Raw genomic sequence first — 16,076 nt, 5'->3', positions numbered from 1 at the left:
AGCGGCTCCGGGGGTCTGCCGGGGGCTTTGGGGTCTGCCCTGTGGGATTTGGGTCTGCCCTGCTGGATTTGGGGTCTGCCCTGTGGGATTTGGGGTCTGTCCCTCTGGATTTGGGGGTCTTTAGTTGAATTTTGGGGGTCTGTCCTGTTTGGGGTCTGTCCCTTTAGATTTGGGGGTCTCTCATGGGATTTGGGGTCTCTCACTGCATTTTGGGGGTCTGCCCTGTGGGATTTGGGGGCCTCTCATTTGATCTGGGGTCTGTCCTATTGGATTTGGGGGTCTTTAATTGAATTTTGGAGGTCTGTCCCTTTAGATCTGGGGTCTGCCCTTTGGATTTGGGGTCTGCCCTGCTGGATTTGGGGGGTCTCCCATTGGGTTTGGGGGTCTCTTGTTGGGGTTGGGATCCTATCCCATTGGATTTGGGGGGTCTCCCATTGGGTTTTTGGGGTCTGTCCCTTTGGATCTGGAGTCTGCCCTGCTGGATTTGGGGTCTGTCATTGGATTTGGGGGTCTTTAATTGAATTTTGGGGATCTGCCCTGTGGGATTTGGGGCCTGCCCTGTGGGCTTTGGGGTCTGCCCTGCTGGATTTGGGACCTCCCATTGGATTTGGGGTCTGCCCTGTGGGATTTGGGGTCTGTCCCTCTGGATTTGGGGGTCTTTAGTTGAATTTTGGGGGTCTGTCCTGTTTGGGGTCTGTCCCTTTAGATTTGGGGGTCTCTCATGGGATTTGGGGTCTCTCACTGCATTTTGGGGGTCTGCCCTGTGGGATTTGGGGGCCTCTCATTTGATCTGGGGTCTGTCCTCTGAATTTTGGAGTCTCTCCCTTTGGATTTTGGGGTCTTCCATTGAATGTTGGGGTCTGTCCCTCTGGATTTAGGGTCTCTCACTGAATTTTGGGGTCTGTCCCTCTGGATTTAGGGTCTCTCACTGAATTTTGGGGTCTGTCCCCTCGGCTTTGGGCGTTTCTCACTGAATTTTGGAGTCTCTCCCTTTGGATTTTGGGGTCTTCCATTGAATGTTGGGGTCTGTCCCTGCCCTGTGGGATTTGGGGTCTGTCCCTCTGGATTTGGGGGTCTTTAGTTGAATTTTGGGGGTCTGTCCTGTTTGGGGTCTGTCCCTTTAGATTTGGGGGTCTCTCATGGGATTTGGGGTCTCTCACTGCATTTTGGGGGTCTGCCCTGTGGGATTTGGGGGCCTCTCATTTGATCTGGGGTCTGTCCTATTGGATTTGGGGGTCTTTAATTGAATTTTGGAGGTCTGTCCCTTTAGATCTGGGGTCTGTCCCTTTGGATTTGGGGTCTGCCCTGTGGGATTTGGGGGCCTCTCATTTGATCTGGGGTCTGTCCTATTGGATTTGGGGGTCTTTAATTGAATTTTGGAGGTCTGTCCCTTTAGATCTGGGGTCTGTCCCTTTGGATTTGGGGTCTGCCCTGTGGGATTTGGGGGTCTGTTGTTGGATTTGGGGTCTGTCATTGCATTTGGGGGTCTTTAGTTGAATTTTGGGGTCTGTCCCTCTGGATTTAGGGTCTCTCACTGAATTTTGGGGTCTCTCCCTTTGGATTTTGGGGTCTTTCATTGAATTTTGGGGTCTGTCCCTCTGGATTTGGGGGTTTCTCACTGAATTTTGGGCTCTGTCCCACCAGATCTGGGACCTGGAGGTGACAGCCGGGCACACCCGAAGGAGCCGCTGCTGTCCCATCTCTGCTCTTTTGTTTTTCCTGTCAAACCCTTCACAAAACCTCCCCGTTTCTCCTTTTTCTGCAGATCTCCAGGGAGATTTCTGAGCCCCTGACGCTGCCACTGTCACCTCCCGAGGTGTCACTGTCACCTCCCGAGGTGTCACTGTCACCTCCCCTGGCCCGGGGGGTCCCTGGAGCAGCCCAGCCCCCCCAGCCCCCCGGCCCTGCTCTGTTTTTCTCTGTTTTTGTACCTTTTGTACCGTTTTCTGCACAAAAAAACCCATTAAATGTTTCTGCTCAGCTTTGGGCTGGGGGCTGCTGGGGGGGGGGGCGGGGTGGGGGCGGCTGGGGGTGGGGGTCCCTGCTCTGGGGGGGAGATGGGAAGGGGTCCCTGGTCTCAGTGTGGGGTCGCTGCCCCCAGGCCCTGCCTGGACCCCCCAACCCTGTCCTGACCCCACAATCCTGCCTGGACCCCCTAAACTTGTCCTGACCCCCTAAACTTGTCCTGACCCTATAACCCTGCCTGGACCCCCTGCCCCGACCCCCTAAACCAGTTCTGACCCCTTAAACCTGCCCTGGCCCCCTACCCTGACCCCCCAGCCCTGTCCTGACCCCCTAACCCTGCCTGGACCCTGTCTGACCCCATAACCCTGCCCTGATCCCTACCCTGACCCCCTAACCATGTCCTGACCCCATAATCCCACCTGGACCCCCTGTTCTGACCTGCTCTGACCCCCTAAACCTGTCCTGATCCCAGAATCCTGCCTGGACCCCCTAATCCTGCCTTGAACCCTTGTCCTCACCCCGTAACCCTGTCCTGACCCCATAACTCCACCTGGACTCTGTCCTGATCCCATAATCCTGTCTGGAACCCCTAACCCTACCCTGACCCCCTAAACCTCTCCTGACCCCCTAACCCTGCCTGGACCCTGTCCTGACTCCCAGTCGTGTCTGGACCCCCTGCCTGACCCCCTAAACCTCTCCTGACCCCCTAACCCTGCCTGGACCCTGTCCTGACTCCCAGTCGTGTCTGGACCCCCTGCCTGACCCCCTAAACCTGCCTTGAACCCTTGTCCTGACCCCCTAATCCTGTCCTGACCCCATAACTTTGCCTGGACCCTGCCCTGACCCCATAATCCTGCCCCGATCCCTGCCCTGACCCCTAAACCCATCCTGACCCCCTAATCCTGCCTGGACCCCCTAAACCTGTCCTGACCCCTTGGTTCCCATCCCCCCCCCGGGGTCTCCCCGCTCCCACGGTGGGGCCCGAACAGAGCCCGGAACTCCGGAGCGCGGCCGCGGGGGCCGGGCCGGGCCGTGTTGCCGCGCTCTCCCCCTGCCCCGGAAGTCGCGCGCTCCCGGAAGTCGCGCTGCCCTCTCGGTCTCTTTCCGCCGCCATCTTGGGCCCCGCTCCCCGCACAGTGAGTCCCGCGCCGCCATCCGCCGCCATCCGCCGCCATCCGCCGCTCGGGGCGCCGCTCGCCGCTAGCGGCATGAGCGGGTGGCCGGCAGGACCCGGTTGAGGCCATCGGTGGGGTCGTGGGCGCGCCGAGAAGGGCGGAGGGGGGGGAAGGAGGCGGCCTAGGCCCGGGACCGGGACCGCGGCCGGGCTCTGCCGGTGCCGTGCGGCCGAGCTGTGCCGGTGGATCCTCCCGCTGGTGGGGCTTGCGCGGTGTCCCCGCGGGGTGGGCAGGACGCTGTGGCGGAGCCCCGGCGAGCCCGGGCCTGTCGGTTTCTCCATTCCCGTAGAAATGCCCGGCGAAGCCACAGAAACCGTCCCGGCCACGGAGCAGGAGCTGCCGCAGCCGCAGGCGGAGACAGGTGAGGCCCGGGGGGGATTCCCGCGGTTCCCTCACCTGCGTGAGCCCGGTTCGAGTCCCGTCACGGGTCTTGGGGTTTTGGGGGGTCTGTTCCGGGGTCTCGGAGAGAACCGGGCCGGTGCTGTGGGTCCCGCGGGGAGCGGGAGCGGAGCGGGGACTCCGTGTCCCGGGACCGGGGCCGGGGGTGGCTCCGAGCTCGGCTGGGGCGGGAGGGGAGGGCAGCGGCCGTGGCCGGGTCGGGGTGGTGGGGTGGGGGTCCTGTCCTGTGGGATTTGGGGATCCTGTCCCCTTGGATTTAGGGTCCTGTCCTGTGGGATTTGGGATCGTGTCCCACTGGATTTGGGGATCCTGTCCCCTTGGATTTAGGGTCCTGTCCTGTGGGATTTGGGGATTCTGTCCCGCTGGATTTGGGGATCCTGCCCCATTGGATTTTGGGACCTGTCCTGTGGGATTTAGGATCCTGTCCCCTTGGATTTGGGGATCCTTTCCCCTTGGATTTAGGGTCCTGTCCCCTTGATTTGGTTTCCTGTGGGATTTGGGATCCTGTCTTGTGGGATTTGGGATCCTGTCCTATGGGATTTGGGGATCCCATCCCCTTGGATTTTGGGACCTGTCCTGTGGGATTTGGGGATCCCATCCCCTTGGATTTGGGATCCTGTCCTCTGAGATTTGGGGACCTGTGCTGTTGGATTTGGGGATCGTGTCCTGTAGGATTGGGCGGAGCGGGGACTCCGTGTCCCGGGACCGGGGCCGGGGGTGGCTCCGAGCTCGGCTGGGGCGGGAGGGGAGGGCAGCGGCCGTGGCCGGGTCGGGGTGGTGGGGTGGGGGTCCTGTCCTGTGGGATTTGGGGTCCTGTCCTGTGGGATTTGGGGTCCTGTGCCGCTGGATTTGGGGATCGTGTCCTATGGGATTGGGGGACTTGTCCCGCTGGATTTGGGGACGTGTCCTGTGGGATTTGAGATCCTGTCCTGTGGGATTTAGGATCCTGTCCCACTGGATTTGGGGATCCTGTCCCCTTGGATTTAGGGTCCTGTCCTGTGGGATTTGGGGATCCTGCCCCATTGAATTTTGGGACCTGTCCTGTGGGATTTGGGGATCCCATCCCCTTGGATTTGGGATCCTGTCCTCTGAGATTTGGGGACCTGTGCTGTTGGATTTGGGGATCGTGTCCTGTAGGATTTGGGGACCTGTCCCATTGGATTTGGGGATCCTTTCCCCTTGGATTTTGGGACCTGTCCCATTGGATTTAGGGTCCTGTGCCATTGGATTTGGGGATCCTGTCCTGTGGGATTGGGGGACTTGTCCTGCTGGATTGGGGGATCCTGTCCCATTGGATTTGGGGTCTTGTCCCTTTGGGTTTGGTGTCCTATGGGATTTGGAGACCTGTCCTGTGGGATTTGGGGACGTGTGCCACTGAACTTGGGGGCCTGTCCTATGGAATTTGGGACCTGTCCTGTTGGATTTGGGGTCCTGTCCTGCTGGACTTGAGGGTCTGCCCCATGGATTTGGGGGTCTCTCACTGAATTTTGGGGGGGTCTCCCCTTTGGATTTGAGGTCTTTCATTGAATTTTGGGGGTCTGTCCCTCTGGATTTGGGGGCCTGTCCCATTGGATTTGGGGGTCTTTAATTGAATTTTGGACATCTGTCTTGTTGGATTTGGGGGTCTTTTACTGAATTTTTGGGATCTGCCTGGTTGAACTTGGGGTCTGTCCCGTTGGATTTGGGGGTCTTAATGAATTTGGGGGTCTGTCATAGGATTTGGGGTCTGTCCCGTTGGATTTGGGGGTCTCTCATTGAATTTTGGGGTCTGCCCCATTGGATTTGGGGTCTGTCCCATTGGATTTGGGTGTTTCTCATTGGATTTGGGGTTTTCTCATAGGATTTGGGGTTTTCTCATTGGATTTGGGGTCTGTCCCATTGGATTTGGGGTTTTCTCCTAGGATTTGGGGTCTGCCCCGTTGGGGGGCCCCGCTGAGGCTCGGTGGCAGGGAGGGGGCACAGGAGGAGCTGGGTGGTGGCTGCTGCTGTGGCAGCTGCCCCGTGATTCCCAGGAGCTGCCCAGCTCCTTGTCCCTCCCGGCGTAGCTGGAATTCCTCTTTGGGGCCCTCTCCCTGCAGTGCCTCTCCTGTCCCTCTCGGCTGCCAGCTCCCAAAATTCTGCTGCTCCTGGCGTTCCTCAGGCAGCTCCTTGGGTTTTCACCTTCCTTGGAAGTCTCTGGAAAAACTCTGGAGATGTGGGGCTGATCCAGAGGGGTTGTGGGCAGAAATGCCCAGGTTTTGGGGAATCCTTTAGCTTGGGATGTTTGAGGAGCACCCGAGTGGGGCTCGGGGGAGAAGCAGGAATGATTGTGTCCATCAGGAATGTGCTGGGAAGGAGCAGGGATGAAGGATTGTTCTGGAAGGGGCTGCTCTGCACGGCCTGTTCCGTGCCCTTGGCAGAACTTGCTGCTCCTTTGGGAGGCACCAGGACGTTCTTGGAGCAGGAAATGTCCTGGCACTGATGCCCAGCTCCATCCTTCCCACAGAGCTCTGGTTTGGGGTAAAATGGGGGTAAAATGGGGCATTAGCAGCATTTTTTGGGATCCCATTCCCGTGGCAGGGACAGGGATGTCATTCCCGCATTCCGTGGGTGGCAGCAGGAGCAGGACACGCCTGATGCCAGGGCGGGACAGGGGCACAGCCCCTGGGAGGGACAGGAGCCATGGGACGGGGCTGGCTCTGCCCAGGGCGGCTCCGTGCCCGGGCTGGTTCTGCTGGTTGGACCAGCACGGCCCTGCCCTGCCCTGGAACTCCTCTGGGAGTCACGCTGGGAATGCCAGGGCTCTGCAGGGAGCTGGGAGCTCAGCCCTGGCATGGCCTCTTCCCTAAACAGTGCCCTGTGATTGCTGATTGGCACTGGGAATTTCACTGGGAATGTCAGGGCTCTCTGCAGGCTCTTGGGAGCTGAGAGCTGAACCCTCTTCTCATGGCCTGTTCACTAAACAGTGCCCTGTGATTGCTGGTTGGCACTGGGAATTTCATTGGGAATGTCTCTCCAGGCTCAACTCTGTCTAGGGGCTGGAAGCTCAGCCCTGGCATGGCCTCTTCCCTAAACAGTGCCCTTTGATTGCTGGTTGGCATTGGGAATTTCACTGGGAATATCGCTGGGAATGCCAGGGCTCTCTGCAGGCTCTCGGGAGCTGGGAGCTAAACCCTCTTCTCATGGCCTGTTCCCTAAACAGTGCCCTGTGATTGCTGGTTGGCACTGGGAATTTCATTGGGAATGTCTCTCCAGGCTCAACTCTGGCTCAGGAGCTGGAAGCTCAGCCCTGGCATGAGCTCTTCCCTAAACAGTGCCCTTTGATTGCTGGTTGGCATTGGGAATTTCACTGGGGATATCACTGGGAATGTCAGGGCTCTCTGCAGGCTCTCAGCTCTGGTCAGGAGCTGGAAGCTCAGCCCTGGCATGGCCTCTTCCCTAAACAGTGCCCTGTGATTGCTGGTTGGCACTGGGAATTTTCTTGGGAATGTCTCTCCAGGCTCTCAGTTCTGGCTCAGGAGCTGGAAGCTGAACCCTGGCATGGCCTCTTCCCTAAACAGTGCCCTGTGATTGCTGGTTGGCATTGGGAATTTCGTTTGGAATGTCAGGGCTCTCTCCGGGCTCAGCCCTGTGGCCTGGGCAGTGCCCTTGGCTCACAGCTGGTGTTGGAATGTCAGGGCTCTCTCCGGGCACTCAGGAGCTGGAAGCTCAGCTCTGTGGCCTGGGCAGTGCCCTTGGCTCACAGCTGGTGTTGGAATGTCAAATGTCAGGGCTCTCTGCAGGCTCTCAACTCTGTCTAGGGGCTGGAAGTTCAGCCCTGGCATGGGCTCTTCCCTCTAAACAGTGCCCTGATTGCTGGTTGGCATTGGGAATTTTATTGGGAATATCACTGGGAATGTCAGGGCTCTCTCCGGGCACTCAGGAGCTGGAAGCTCAGCTCTGTGGCCTGGGCAGTGCCCTTGGCTCACAGCTGGTGTTGGAATGTCAGGGCTCTCTCCGGGCTCTCTTGGGCCTGGCTGGGGAGCTGGAAGCTCTCCTTGCCTTAATGAACTGTTGTTCTCCCTGTTCAGCTCCAGCTGCCCCCGCTGCTGCTCCCATCCCTGCTCCAGGTACTCCTGTAACCCCTCGTGTGCCACATTAACCAGCGTGTGCCATTCTGGGGGTTGCACTCCATTAACCCTAACAGCTGCCAGGGAACTGGGGGGCACTGGGGGGCCTGGCCCCACCACCCCCATGTCACTGTGCCCTCAGGCCATCTGCCCAAGTCACCCACAGCTGAGGGAGGGGGCTCCCAGGGCGCTTCAGGAGTAATTCCACATGCCAGTGGGTTTTATTTGACTTCTTTTTGGGTGGGTGTTTGTTCCCCCTTGCTCCCTGCAGCTCAGGGGGTGACCCCAGGCTCGTGAGCAGCCCTGGGTGTCCTGACAGACTTTTGGGGCTCCAGGGGGGTTGTGACAGCCCCTTTGGTAGGGCAGAGCTGGATCCCTTCATCCCTGGCCTGCTGGGGCTTCCTGGTGGTTCAGGGAGTGCCTCCTGCCATGCAGGGCTCTCAGGAAAATGGTGTTCTAGAAGGGCATGAACATCCTGCTCCGTGCCAACCCTGGCAGTGCCTGCTGGGCCAGAAGCCAGGCACAGAGACCAGAGGAATGCCAGGGCTGGCCTCGTGCCCCCTCCCTGTGTCTCCTCCTCTCATGGCTCGCTCTGTTTCTCTCCTTTAGCTGTTCTTCATGCTGCTCACTCCCCACCTCTGACTCCATCTCCATCCGCCCAGGCACAGCTGCCCAGCGCTGCCCCGGCTCTGCCAGGCCCCCCCGGCCCCGTGTCCCCCCCCGTGGTCCCGGCTGCAGCCATCCCCGTGTTCTCCGTGCCCCCCCAGCCCCCTGCCCCACCTCTGCTGGCCCCAGCCACCGCTGCCCCTCCTCCAGCTCCGCAGGGTTTTGCAGCCCCAGGATCTCCAGGGCCTGCCCCAGTTAGCCCAGTGTCCCCAGGATTCCCAGCTCCAGTGTCACCTGGCCTGGCTGCTGCTGCTGCTGCAGTGACAGTGGCCCCTCTTGTCCCCCCAGTGAGCCCCAGTTCTCTCCCAGCTGCTCTCACCTCTCCCATGAAAACTGCTGCCACTGTGGGAGCAGCCCCAGCCCCTCTCCCTGCCTCTGGAGCACCCCCAGCCCCTCTCCCTGCCTCTGGAGCACCACCAGCCCCTCTCCCTGCCTCTGGAGCACCCCCTGCCCCTCTCCCTGTCTCTGGAGCACCCCCAGCCCCTCTCCTCCCTCCCCCATCCCGTCCCCTTCTGGCATCTCCCCCACCAGTGCCCCCCAGTTTGCTGCCTGCTCCCACGGTGGCAGTGACCCCCCAGAGTCCAGGGTCACCCCCACTTCCCCCAGTGTCTCCTGGAAGTCCTGCTGCTCCAGGCTCTCCCCGAGCCCCAGCTGCAGCCCTGGTGGGTGCCATCTCTCCCCCTGTGTTCCTGGCTGCCCCCAAAGCTCCCCTGTCACCCCCTATCCCTCTGCTGGCAGCTGGCATGTCCCCTGGGCATCCTGCTGCGGGCCCAGCCCCCGGTGCCCCAGTCTCACCACTGCTCCCAGTTGCTCCTTCTGTGTCCAAGGCCTGTCCCGTGGGTCCCCCAGCTGTGGGACACCCCGTCCCTCCCTCGGTGACAAGGACCCCCCCTGGGAGCCCGGCCCCTCGGGCAGCAGGAGCTCCAGTGCCTCCTGCCCTGCCCACACCTGCACTGGCAGCTGCCATCCCTGTCCCAGGGTCTCCAGCCAGCCCTGTGCTCCCAGCAGCAGCTCCTGTGCCTGCTGTCCCCTCTGCCAGCTGTCCCCCTGTCACTCTGGCCACTCCAGCCACCCCTCCTGCTGCCAGAGCAGCTCCTCCAAGTCCAGCTGCTGTCCCTGTCACACCGGCCATGGCAGCTCCTGCCACCCCTCCTGTGGCTAAAACATCTCCTGCTGCCCCTGTCACACCAGCCATGGCACCTCCAGCCACCCCTCCTGTGGCTAAAACATCTCCTGCTGTCCCTGTCACACCGGCCATGGCACCTCCAGCCACCCCTCCTGTGGCTAAAACATCTCCTGGGAGCCCAGTCACTGCCCCAGCTGCCCCCTCTGTCCCTGTCACACCGGCCATGGCAGCTCCTGCCACCCCTCCTGTGGCTAAAACATCTCCTGGGAGCCCCGTCACTGCCCCAGCTGCCCCCTCTGTCCCTGTCACACCGGCCATGGCAGTTCCTGCCACTCCTCCTGTGGCTAAAACATCTCCTGGGAGCCCAGTCACTGCCCCAGCTGCCCCCTCTGTCCCTGTCACACCGGCCATGGCTCCTGTGGCCACCCCTCCTGTGGCCAAAGCAGCTCCCCCGAGTTCAGCCGCTGTCCCCTGTGCCCCTGTCACAGCGGCCACGGCAGCTCCACGCTCTCCAGCTGCCCCTCCCTCAGCCAAAGATGCTGCCAAAGGTTCTGGTGCTGCCTCAGCTGCCACTGCAGCTCCTCCCAGCCCAGCTCCAGCCACCCCACCTGCAGCCAAAAGTGCCCCCAAGAGCCCTGGTGCTGCCACCCCAGCTCCTGCCACCCCAACTCCAACCACCCCAACTCCAACCACGCCATCCCCTGCCACCCCATCCCCTGCCACCCCAGCTCCTGCCACCCCAGCTCCTGCAGCTCCACCAGCTCCAGCTGCCCCCCCAGCAGCCAAAACGCCCCCAAAGAGCCCTGCCAAAGCCACCCCAGCCTCTCCTGAAGCCAAGACACCCCCAAAGAGCCCTGCCAAAGCCACCCCCACTGAGGACAAGGCACCCCCAAAGAGCCCTGCCAAAGCCACCCCAGCTCCAGCTTCCCCTGGAGCAGCCAAAAAGTCTCCCAAAGGCAGCCCCGTCACTGCCCCATCTGCTCCTGTGCCTCCAGCACCTTCAGCTGCCCCTGCTGAGGCCAAGGCACCCCCAAAGAGCCCTGACAAAGCCACCCCAAGCCCTGCTGAGGCCAAAACACCCCCAAAAAGCCCTGTCAAAGCTGCCCCTGCTGAAGCCAAGGCACCCCCAAAAAGCCCTGACAAAGCTGCCCCTGCTGAAGCCAAGGCACCCCCAAAGAGCCCTGCTACAGCCACCCCAGCTCCAGCTGAGGCCAAAACACCCCCAAAAAGCCCTGCCAAAGCCACCCCAGCCTCTCCTGAGGCCAAAACACCCCCAAAGAGCCCTGTGAAAGCCACCCCAGCTCCAGCAGCCTCTCCTGAAGCCAAGACACCCCCAAAGAGCCCTGCCAAGGGCACCCCACCCTCTCCTGAGGCTAAGACACCCCCAAAAAGCCCTGTGAAAGCCACCCCAGCCTCTCCTGAGGCTAAGACACCCCCAAAAAGCCCTGCCAAAGCCACCCCAACCCCTGCAGCTGAGGCCAAAGCCACCCCAGCTCCAGCAGCTCCTGCTGCAGCCAAAGGAGCCTCAAAAAGCCCTGCTGAGGCCAAGGCACCCCCAAAAAGCCCTGCTGAGGCCAAGGCACCCCCAAAAAGCCCTGCTGATGCCAAGGCACCCCCAAAAAGCCCTGTCAAGGCCACTCCTCCTCCAGCCACCCCTGCTGAGGCCAAAGGAGCCTCAAAAAGCCCCTCTGAGGCCAAGGCACCCCCAAAGAGCCCTGTCAAGGCCACTCCAACTCCAGCCACACCCCCAGCTCCTGCCCCAACCACGGGTGCCCCCCCAAAACCCCCAACCCCTGCCAAGAAGCAGCAGCAGCCCCTCCCCAATAACAAGGTGGCCAAAGCAGCCACCCGGCCCCCCTCGAAAGCCGACGACGAGGACCTGCCACCTCTGCTCCCCCCCGAGCCACCCGTGCTGCTGGAGCTGTCCCCTGCCACGGGGGTCCCGGCCCCCCCGGCCCCACAGCCCGTCCTCAAGAATGACAAGGGTATTTGCATCCTGCCGTGTGCATGGAGTGTCACTGGCTGCCCACGGGGTACTAACGGGCACGGTGCCAGCGGTCACTAACGCGTGTGCTCGGAGCACGGTGTGTGGGTTTTTTGTGGTTTTTTTGTGGTTTGTGGCATGGGCACTGCGAGATGAGCTGGCTTCACACGAAGATGCCACGTGCCCGGCGCTGCTGTGTGTGGTTGGGGATGTGGGCAAGTGTTGGTGCCAAATTGGGTTGTCCACGCTATGCCTGGAGTGTTGGCACGCCCCGACACCTGCAGAGAGGTTTGCCAGGGCTCCCGTGTGCTGTGGGCACAGAGGCTCCTCCCGAGGACTGAATCCAGGTAACGGCTGCACGGCAGCACCAGGGTCACCTCCAGGTGAGGCTGGGGACACCCGGCTCTGCTTCAGTGACTGGTGTGGGCAGTGCTGTGACCAGCTGCAGCTGGTGGCACTCTGGGCACCCAGAGGTGCTGTCCCCTCAGGGGGGTTTGGGGTTATCCCAGATCATCCCGCGCTGCTGTGTGTGGTTGGGGATGTGGGCAAGTGTTGGTGCCAAATTGGGTTGTCCACGCTATGCCTGGAGTGTTGGCACGCCCCGACACCTGCAGAGAGGTTTGCCAGGGCTCCCGTGTGCTGTGGGCACAGAGGCTCCTCCCGAGGACTGAATCCAGGTAACGGCTGCACGGCAGCACCAGGGTCACCTCCAGGTGAGGCTGGGGACACCCGGCTCTGCTTCAGTGACTGGTGTGGGCAGTGCTGTGACCAGCTGCAGCTGGTGGCACTCTGGGCACCCAGAGGTGCTGTCCCCTCAGGGGGGTTTGGGGTTATCCCAGAGCACCCCTGTGGTGGAGCCAGGGATGTGCAGCAGCCCTGGGGGCTCAGTGAGTGGGGGCTCAGTGCCATGTGCCAGCTCTGGGTTTGAGGCGAGTCAAGAAGGGCTCTGTCACACTGGGCTGCTGCCACCTCAGCACCCTGGGAATGCCACCCACCTCCTCCTCGAGCTGGTGGCACAGCCTGGAGCTACCTCAGGATTCATTCTGGAGCCTCTGGGCACCTCTGGCACCCAGCTCCCACCACGACGAGGCTGAGGACCCACTCGTGCCACCCTGCTGATGGCATTCAGAGTGCAAGGAATGCTCCAAGCACCACCTAACTGGGCTGACTGGTGGCTTCACTGGGAAGCAGCAGCAAACCAGCAGCCCTGGACCTACCTGGGGTGGGAAGAGTGAGGGCTGTGTGTCTCTGCAGGGTCTGGCACAGAGTCTGACAGCGATGAATCCGTACCAGAGCTCGAAGAGCAGGACTCCACACAGGCCACGACGCAGCAGGCACAGGTAGGGCAGGTGGCACACGGTGGATCAGAGTCCCTGCGGTGTCACCCCAGCATGGTCACGGATCCCTCTGGTTTTCTCTCTGGTTTTCCCTCCCTGCAGCTCGCGGCAGCAGCCGAGATAGACGAAGAACCCGTCAGCAAAGCAAAACAGAGCCGGAGCGAGAAGAAAGCTCGCAAGGTGAGGCTGCACTGTGCCTGGAGAGCAGCCCCAGGGCTCTGGGGATCTCACCAGGCCTGCACTGGAGTGTTCCCTGCAGCTGGCAGCCCGGGGGTGCTGCTCCGTGGCAGCAGATGCACATTTCCGTGTGTTCCATGCAGCAAATGTGGCATTTTGGAGAGAGGAGTTGGCACATCTGGGCTGGCTGCAGAGCTCTTCTTCCCTCACTGACCTTTCCCTGGTGTTTTTCAGGCAATGTCCAAGCTGGGCCTTCGCCAGGTGACAGGAGTCACCAGAGTCACCATCCGGAAATCCAAGAACATCCTCTTTGTCATCACAAAGCCAGACGTGTACAAGAGCCCGGCGTCAGACACCTACATCGTCTTTGGCGAGGCCAAGGTGAGCCCACCCTGGCGCCAGCAGGGCAGGGCTCCTTCCTGTCACCTGTGCAGCGTGTGGCTGCTGCCAGGCAGCGTGCTGGCACTGCCCAGGGCTGCCCTCACTGCTCCTTCCCTTCCCTTCCCTCCTGCAGATCGAAGACCTGTCCCAGCAGGCTCAGCTGGCAGCTGCCGAAAAGTTCAAAGTGCAGGGAGAACCTGTTTCCAACATCCAGGAAAACACACAGACCCCCACCGTGCAGGAGGAGAGCGAGGAAGAGGAGGTAAGGCCTTCCCCAGTCGTGCTTTGGGTTCATCCACAAATTCCTCTCCTTCATCCGTGCAAAGGGAGAGCACAGGGTGCTGCCCTGGCGGTGTTGACAGCACAGGCCTGCCCTGGCTTCCAGTCTAATCCCAGCCCGTGCCAAGCCTGGAACTGGTACCAAGCTTGGAACTGGCACCAATCCTGGGCTCTGTTCCTCCTCCAGGTTGACGAAACCGGCGTGGAGGTGAAAGACATCGAGCTGGTGATGTCGCAGGCGAACGTGTCGCGGGCCAAGGCCGTGCGAGCCCTCAAGAACAACAGCAACGACATTGTAAACGCCATAATGGTGAGTGCTGGGGGGGCAGCAGCTTTGGGGGGTCCCTGGGGGCAGCTGCTGCCTCTGGGCTGCCTCCTGACTCCCTTTCTCCCCGCAGGAGCTGACGATGTAGCCGCCGGAGGGAGGAGCCTTTTTTGGTGTTTCAGAGAGAAGAGTAAAATACGACTAAATTTAAAATTTGTACTATTTCTATCGGTTAATAAAGTTGTGGCTTATTGTTGGTGAAATCTCTGCTCCGTGGTGCTTTGCTGCTCGCCCTTCATGGCCCCAGGGTGGAGCCTTCCTCCCGGGAAGATCCCGGTGCTGATAGCCCGTCCTGGAACACCACCTGCCCGTTCCCTCCTTTCCTTCCTGTCCCAAAGGCTGCCTGGACAGCAGCCCAGGTCAGCTCAGTCAGAGTCACCCCTTCATCCCCTCAGGGTTCCCTTCAGGGGGGCTCCTCCCTGCCCTGCAGCAGGGGTGGGGAGCAGGGCTGAGGGAGAGGCTCCAGTGAAGCCTTGGGGCAGGTGAGCTCCTTGGGGTTCACACCTGGCTGGGGCAGCTGGTGCTGGATGGACACGTGCCATGGCAGGGACAGACTGCCCTGTGTGGTGTCTTTATCCGTGGCGCCTTGGTTTGTGGATGGCAGCAGTTTGGGTGGGATGTTGATCTGCTGGAGGGCACGATGGGCTGAGGCCAGTGGGTCAACAAGGCACCACCAACCCCATGGAACACTCCAGGCTGGGGGAGAGGGGCTGGAAAGCTGGGAAAGGCCCTGGGGGTGCAGCTGGACAGAGCCCAGGTGTGGCCAGGTGTGCCCAGGATGGCACCTGGGCTGTCCCAGCCTTGGGGACAGGGATTGTCCCCCTGGGCTGGCACTGCTGGGGCCCCTCCAGTGCCGGCTCCAGCCCTGGGCCCTCCTGGCCACGGAGACATCGAGGGGATGGAGCGTGGCCAGAGCTGGGGAAGGGCTGGGGCAGCAGGAGAAGGGGCTGGAGAGCCCTGGGGAGCTGGGGAAGGGCTGGAGAGCCCTGGGGGAGCTGGGGAAGGGCTCAGCCTGGAGGGAAGGAGGCTCAGGAGGGACCTTTTCACCCCACAGCTCCCTGAGGGGAGAGCAGGGTCAGGATCTGCTCCCAGGGAACAGCAGAATGAGAGGGGACAGCCCCAAATTCCTCCAGGAGAGGCTCAGGGTGGACATGAGCAATTTCCTCATGGAAAAGTGGTCAGGCTTTGGAACTGCCTGGAGAAAAGGAGGCTCAGAGGGGAATTTTCACCCCACAAGTCTCTGACAGGAGAGCAGGGTCGGGCTCTGCTCCCAGGGAACACCAGGGGGAGAGGGAACAGAGCCCTGCCCTGACTTTGGGGGGAATTTGCAGTTTTTTAGGGAAAATTGTAGTCATAGCCAGGTAGGAATTGGCCTCTTCTCCCAGGGAATAACAGCACAGGAGGAAACGGCCCCGAGCTGTGCCAGGAGAGGCTCGGGATGGACATGAGGAGGAATTTCCTCATGGAAAAGGTGCTCAGGCTTTGGAGCTGCCTGAAGGGAAGGAGGCTCAGAGGGGAATTTCACTCCCTGAGGGGAGAGCAGGGTCAGGATCTGCTCCCAGGAACAGCAGGAGGAGAAGGAACAGCCGGAGGAGAAGGAACAGCCCCAAACTCCTCCAGGAGAGGCTCAGGGTGGACATCAGGAGGAGTAAAAGGTGGTCAGGCTTTGGAACTGCCTGGAGAAAAGGAGGCTCCGAGGGGAATTTTCACCCCAGAGCTCCCTGAGGGGAGAGCAGGGTCAGGATCTGCTCCCGGGGCTTATCGGGACAAGGACAGTGAGGGGGGACAAGGACAGTGAGGGGACAAGGACAGTGAGGGGACAAGGACAGTGAGGGGACAAGGACAGTGAGGGGACAAGGACAGTGAGGGGACAAGGACAGTGAGGGGACAAGGACAGTGAGGGGACAAGGACAGTGAGGGGACAAGGACAGTGGAGGGGTCAAGGACAATGGAGGGGACAAGAACTGTGAGGGGGGACAAGGACAGTGTGAGGGGACAAGAAAAGTGAGGGGGGACAAGTAGTCTGAGGGGACAAGGACAGTGGAGGGGTCAAGGACAGTGTGAGGGGACAAGGACAGTGAGGGGGGGACAAGAGCTGTGGGGGGAGAAGGACAGTGAGGGGGGACAAGGACAGCGAGGGGGGACAAGAACTGTGAGGGGACAAGGGCAGAGCG

The 16,076-nt window shown here is 61.0% G+C and overlaps 1 protein-coding gene across 10 annotated transcripts; it reads left to right on the top strand.

Moving 5' to 3' along the window:
• Positions 1-2,946: 2,946 nt before the first annotated feature.
• On the top strand, positions 2,947-14,105 carry NACA (nascent polypeptide associated complex subunit alpha). Of its 10 annotated transcripts, XM_039703207.1 has the most exons (12): positions 2,947-3,101; positions 3,430-3,501; positions 7,589-7,627; positions 8,237-9,400; positions 9,527-9,592; positions 9,623-11,404; positions 12,658-12,743; positions 12,843-12,920; positions 13,152-13,298; positions 13,432-13,560; positions 13,765-13,887; positions 13,976-14,105. In XM_039703207.1, the coding sequence occupies exons 2-12, from the start codon at positions 3,432-3,434 to the stop codon at positions 13,988-13,990; spliced, it is 3,699 nt and encodes a 1,232-aa protein (XP_039559141.1). In that variant the 5' UTR covers positions 2,947-3,101; positions 3,430-3,431; the 3' UTR covers positions 13,991-14,105. The 10 variants fall into 10 exon arrangements, with proteins under 10 accessions (XP_039559141.1, XP_039559140.1, XP_039559139.1 ...); XM_039703206.1 differs by having other exon boundaries at positions 8,237-9,521; positions 9,585-11,404; XM_039703205.1 differs by having other exon boundaries at positions 8,237-10,968; positions 11,029-11,404.
• Positions 14,106-16,076: the final 1,971 nt, after the last annotated feature.

The sequence above is a fragment of the Passer montanus genome, unplaced genomic scaffold, assembly GCF_014805655.1.
Source record: "Passer montanus isolate IOZ18808 unplaced genomic scaffold, ASM1480565v1 scaffold161, whole genome shotgun sequence".
Classification (NCBI taxonomy): domain Eukaryota; kingdom Metazoa; phylum Chordata; class Aves; order Passeriformes; family Passeridae; genus Passer; species Passer montanus.
Note: the sequence above shows the minus strand (reverse complement) of the source record. Positions and strands in the feature narration are given on the sequence as shown.

Coding starts and splice junctions, on each gene's coding strand:
- NACA (XM_039703201.1), top strand. CDS start 3,432: ATGCCCGGCGAAGCCACAGAAACCGTCCCGGCCACGGAGCAGGAGCTG. Junction 3,502..7,588: donor GCAGCCGCAGGCGGAGACAG/GTGAGGCCCGGG, acceptor CTCCCTGTTCAG/CTCCAGCTGCCCCCGCTGCT. Junction 11,405..12,657: donor CGTCCTCAAGAATGACAAGG/GTATTTGCATCC, acceptor GTGTCTCTGCAG/GGTCTGGCACAGAGTCTGAC.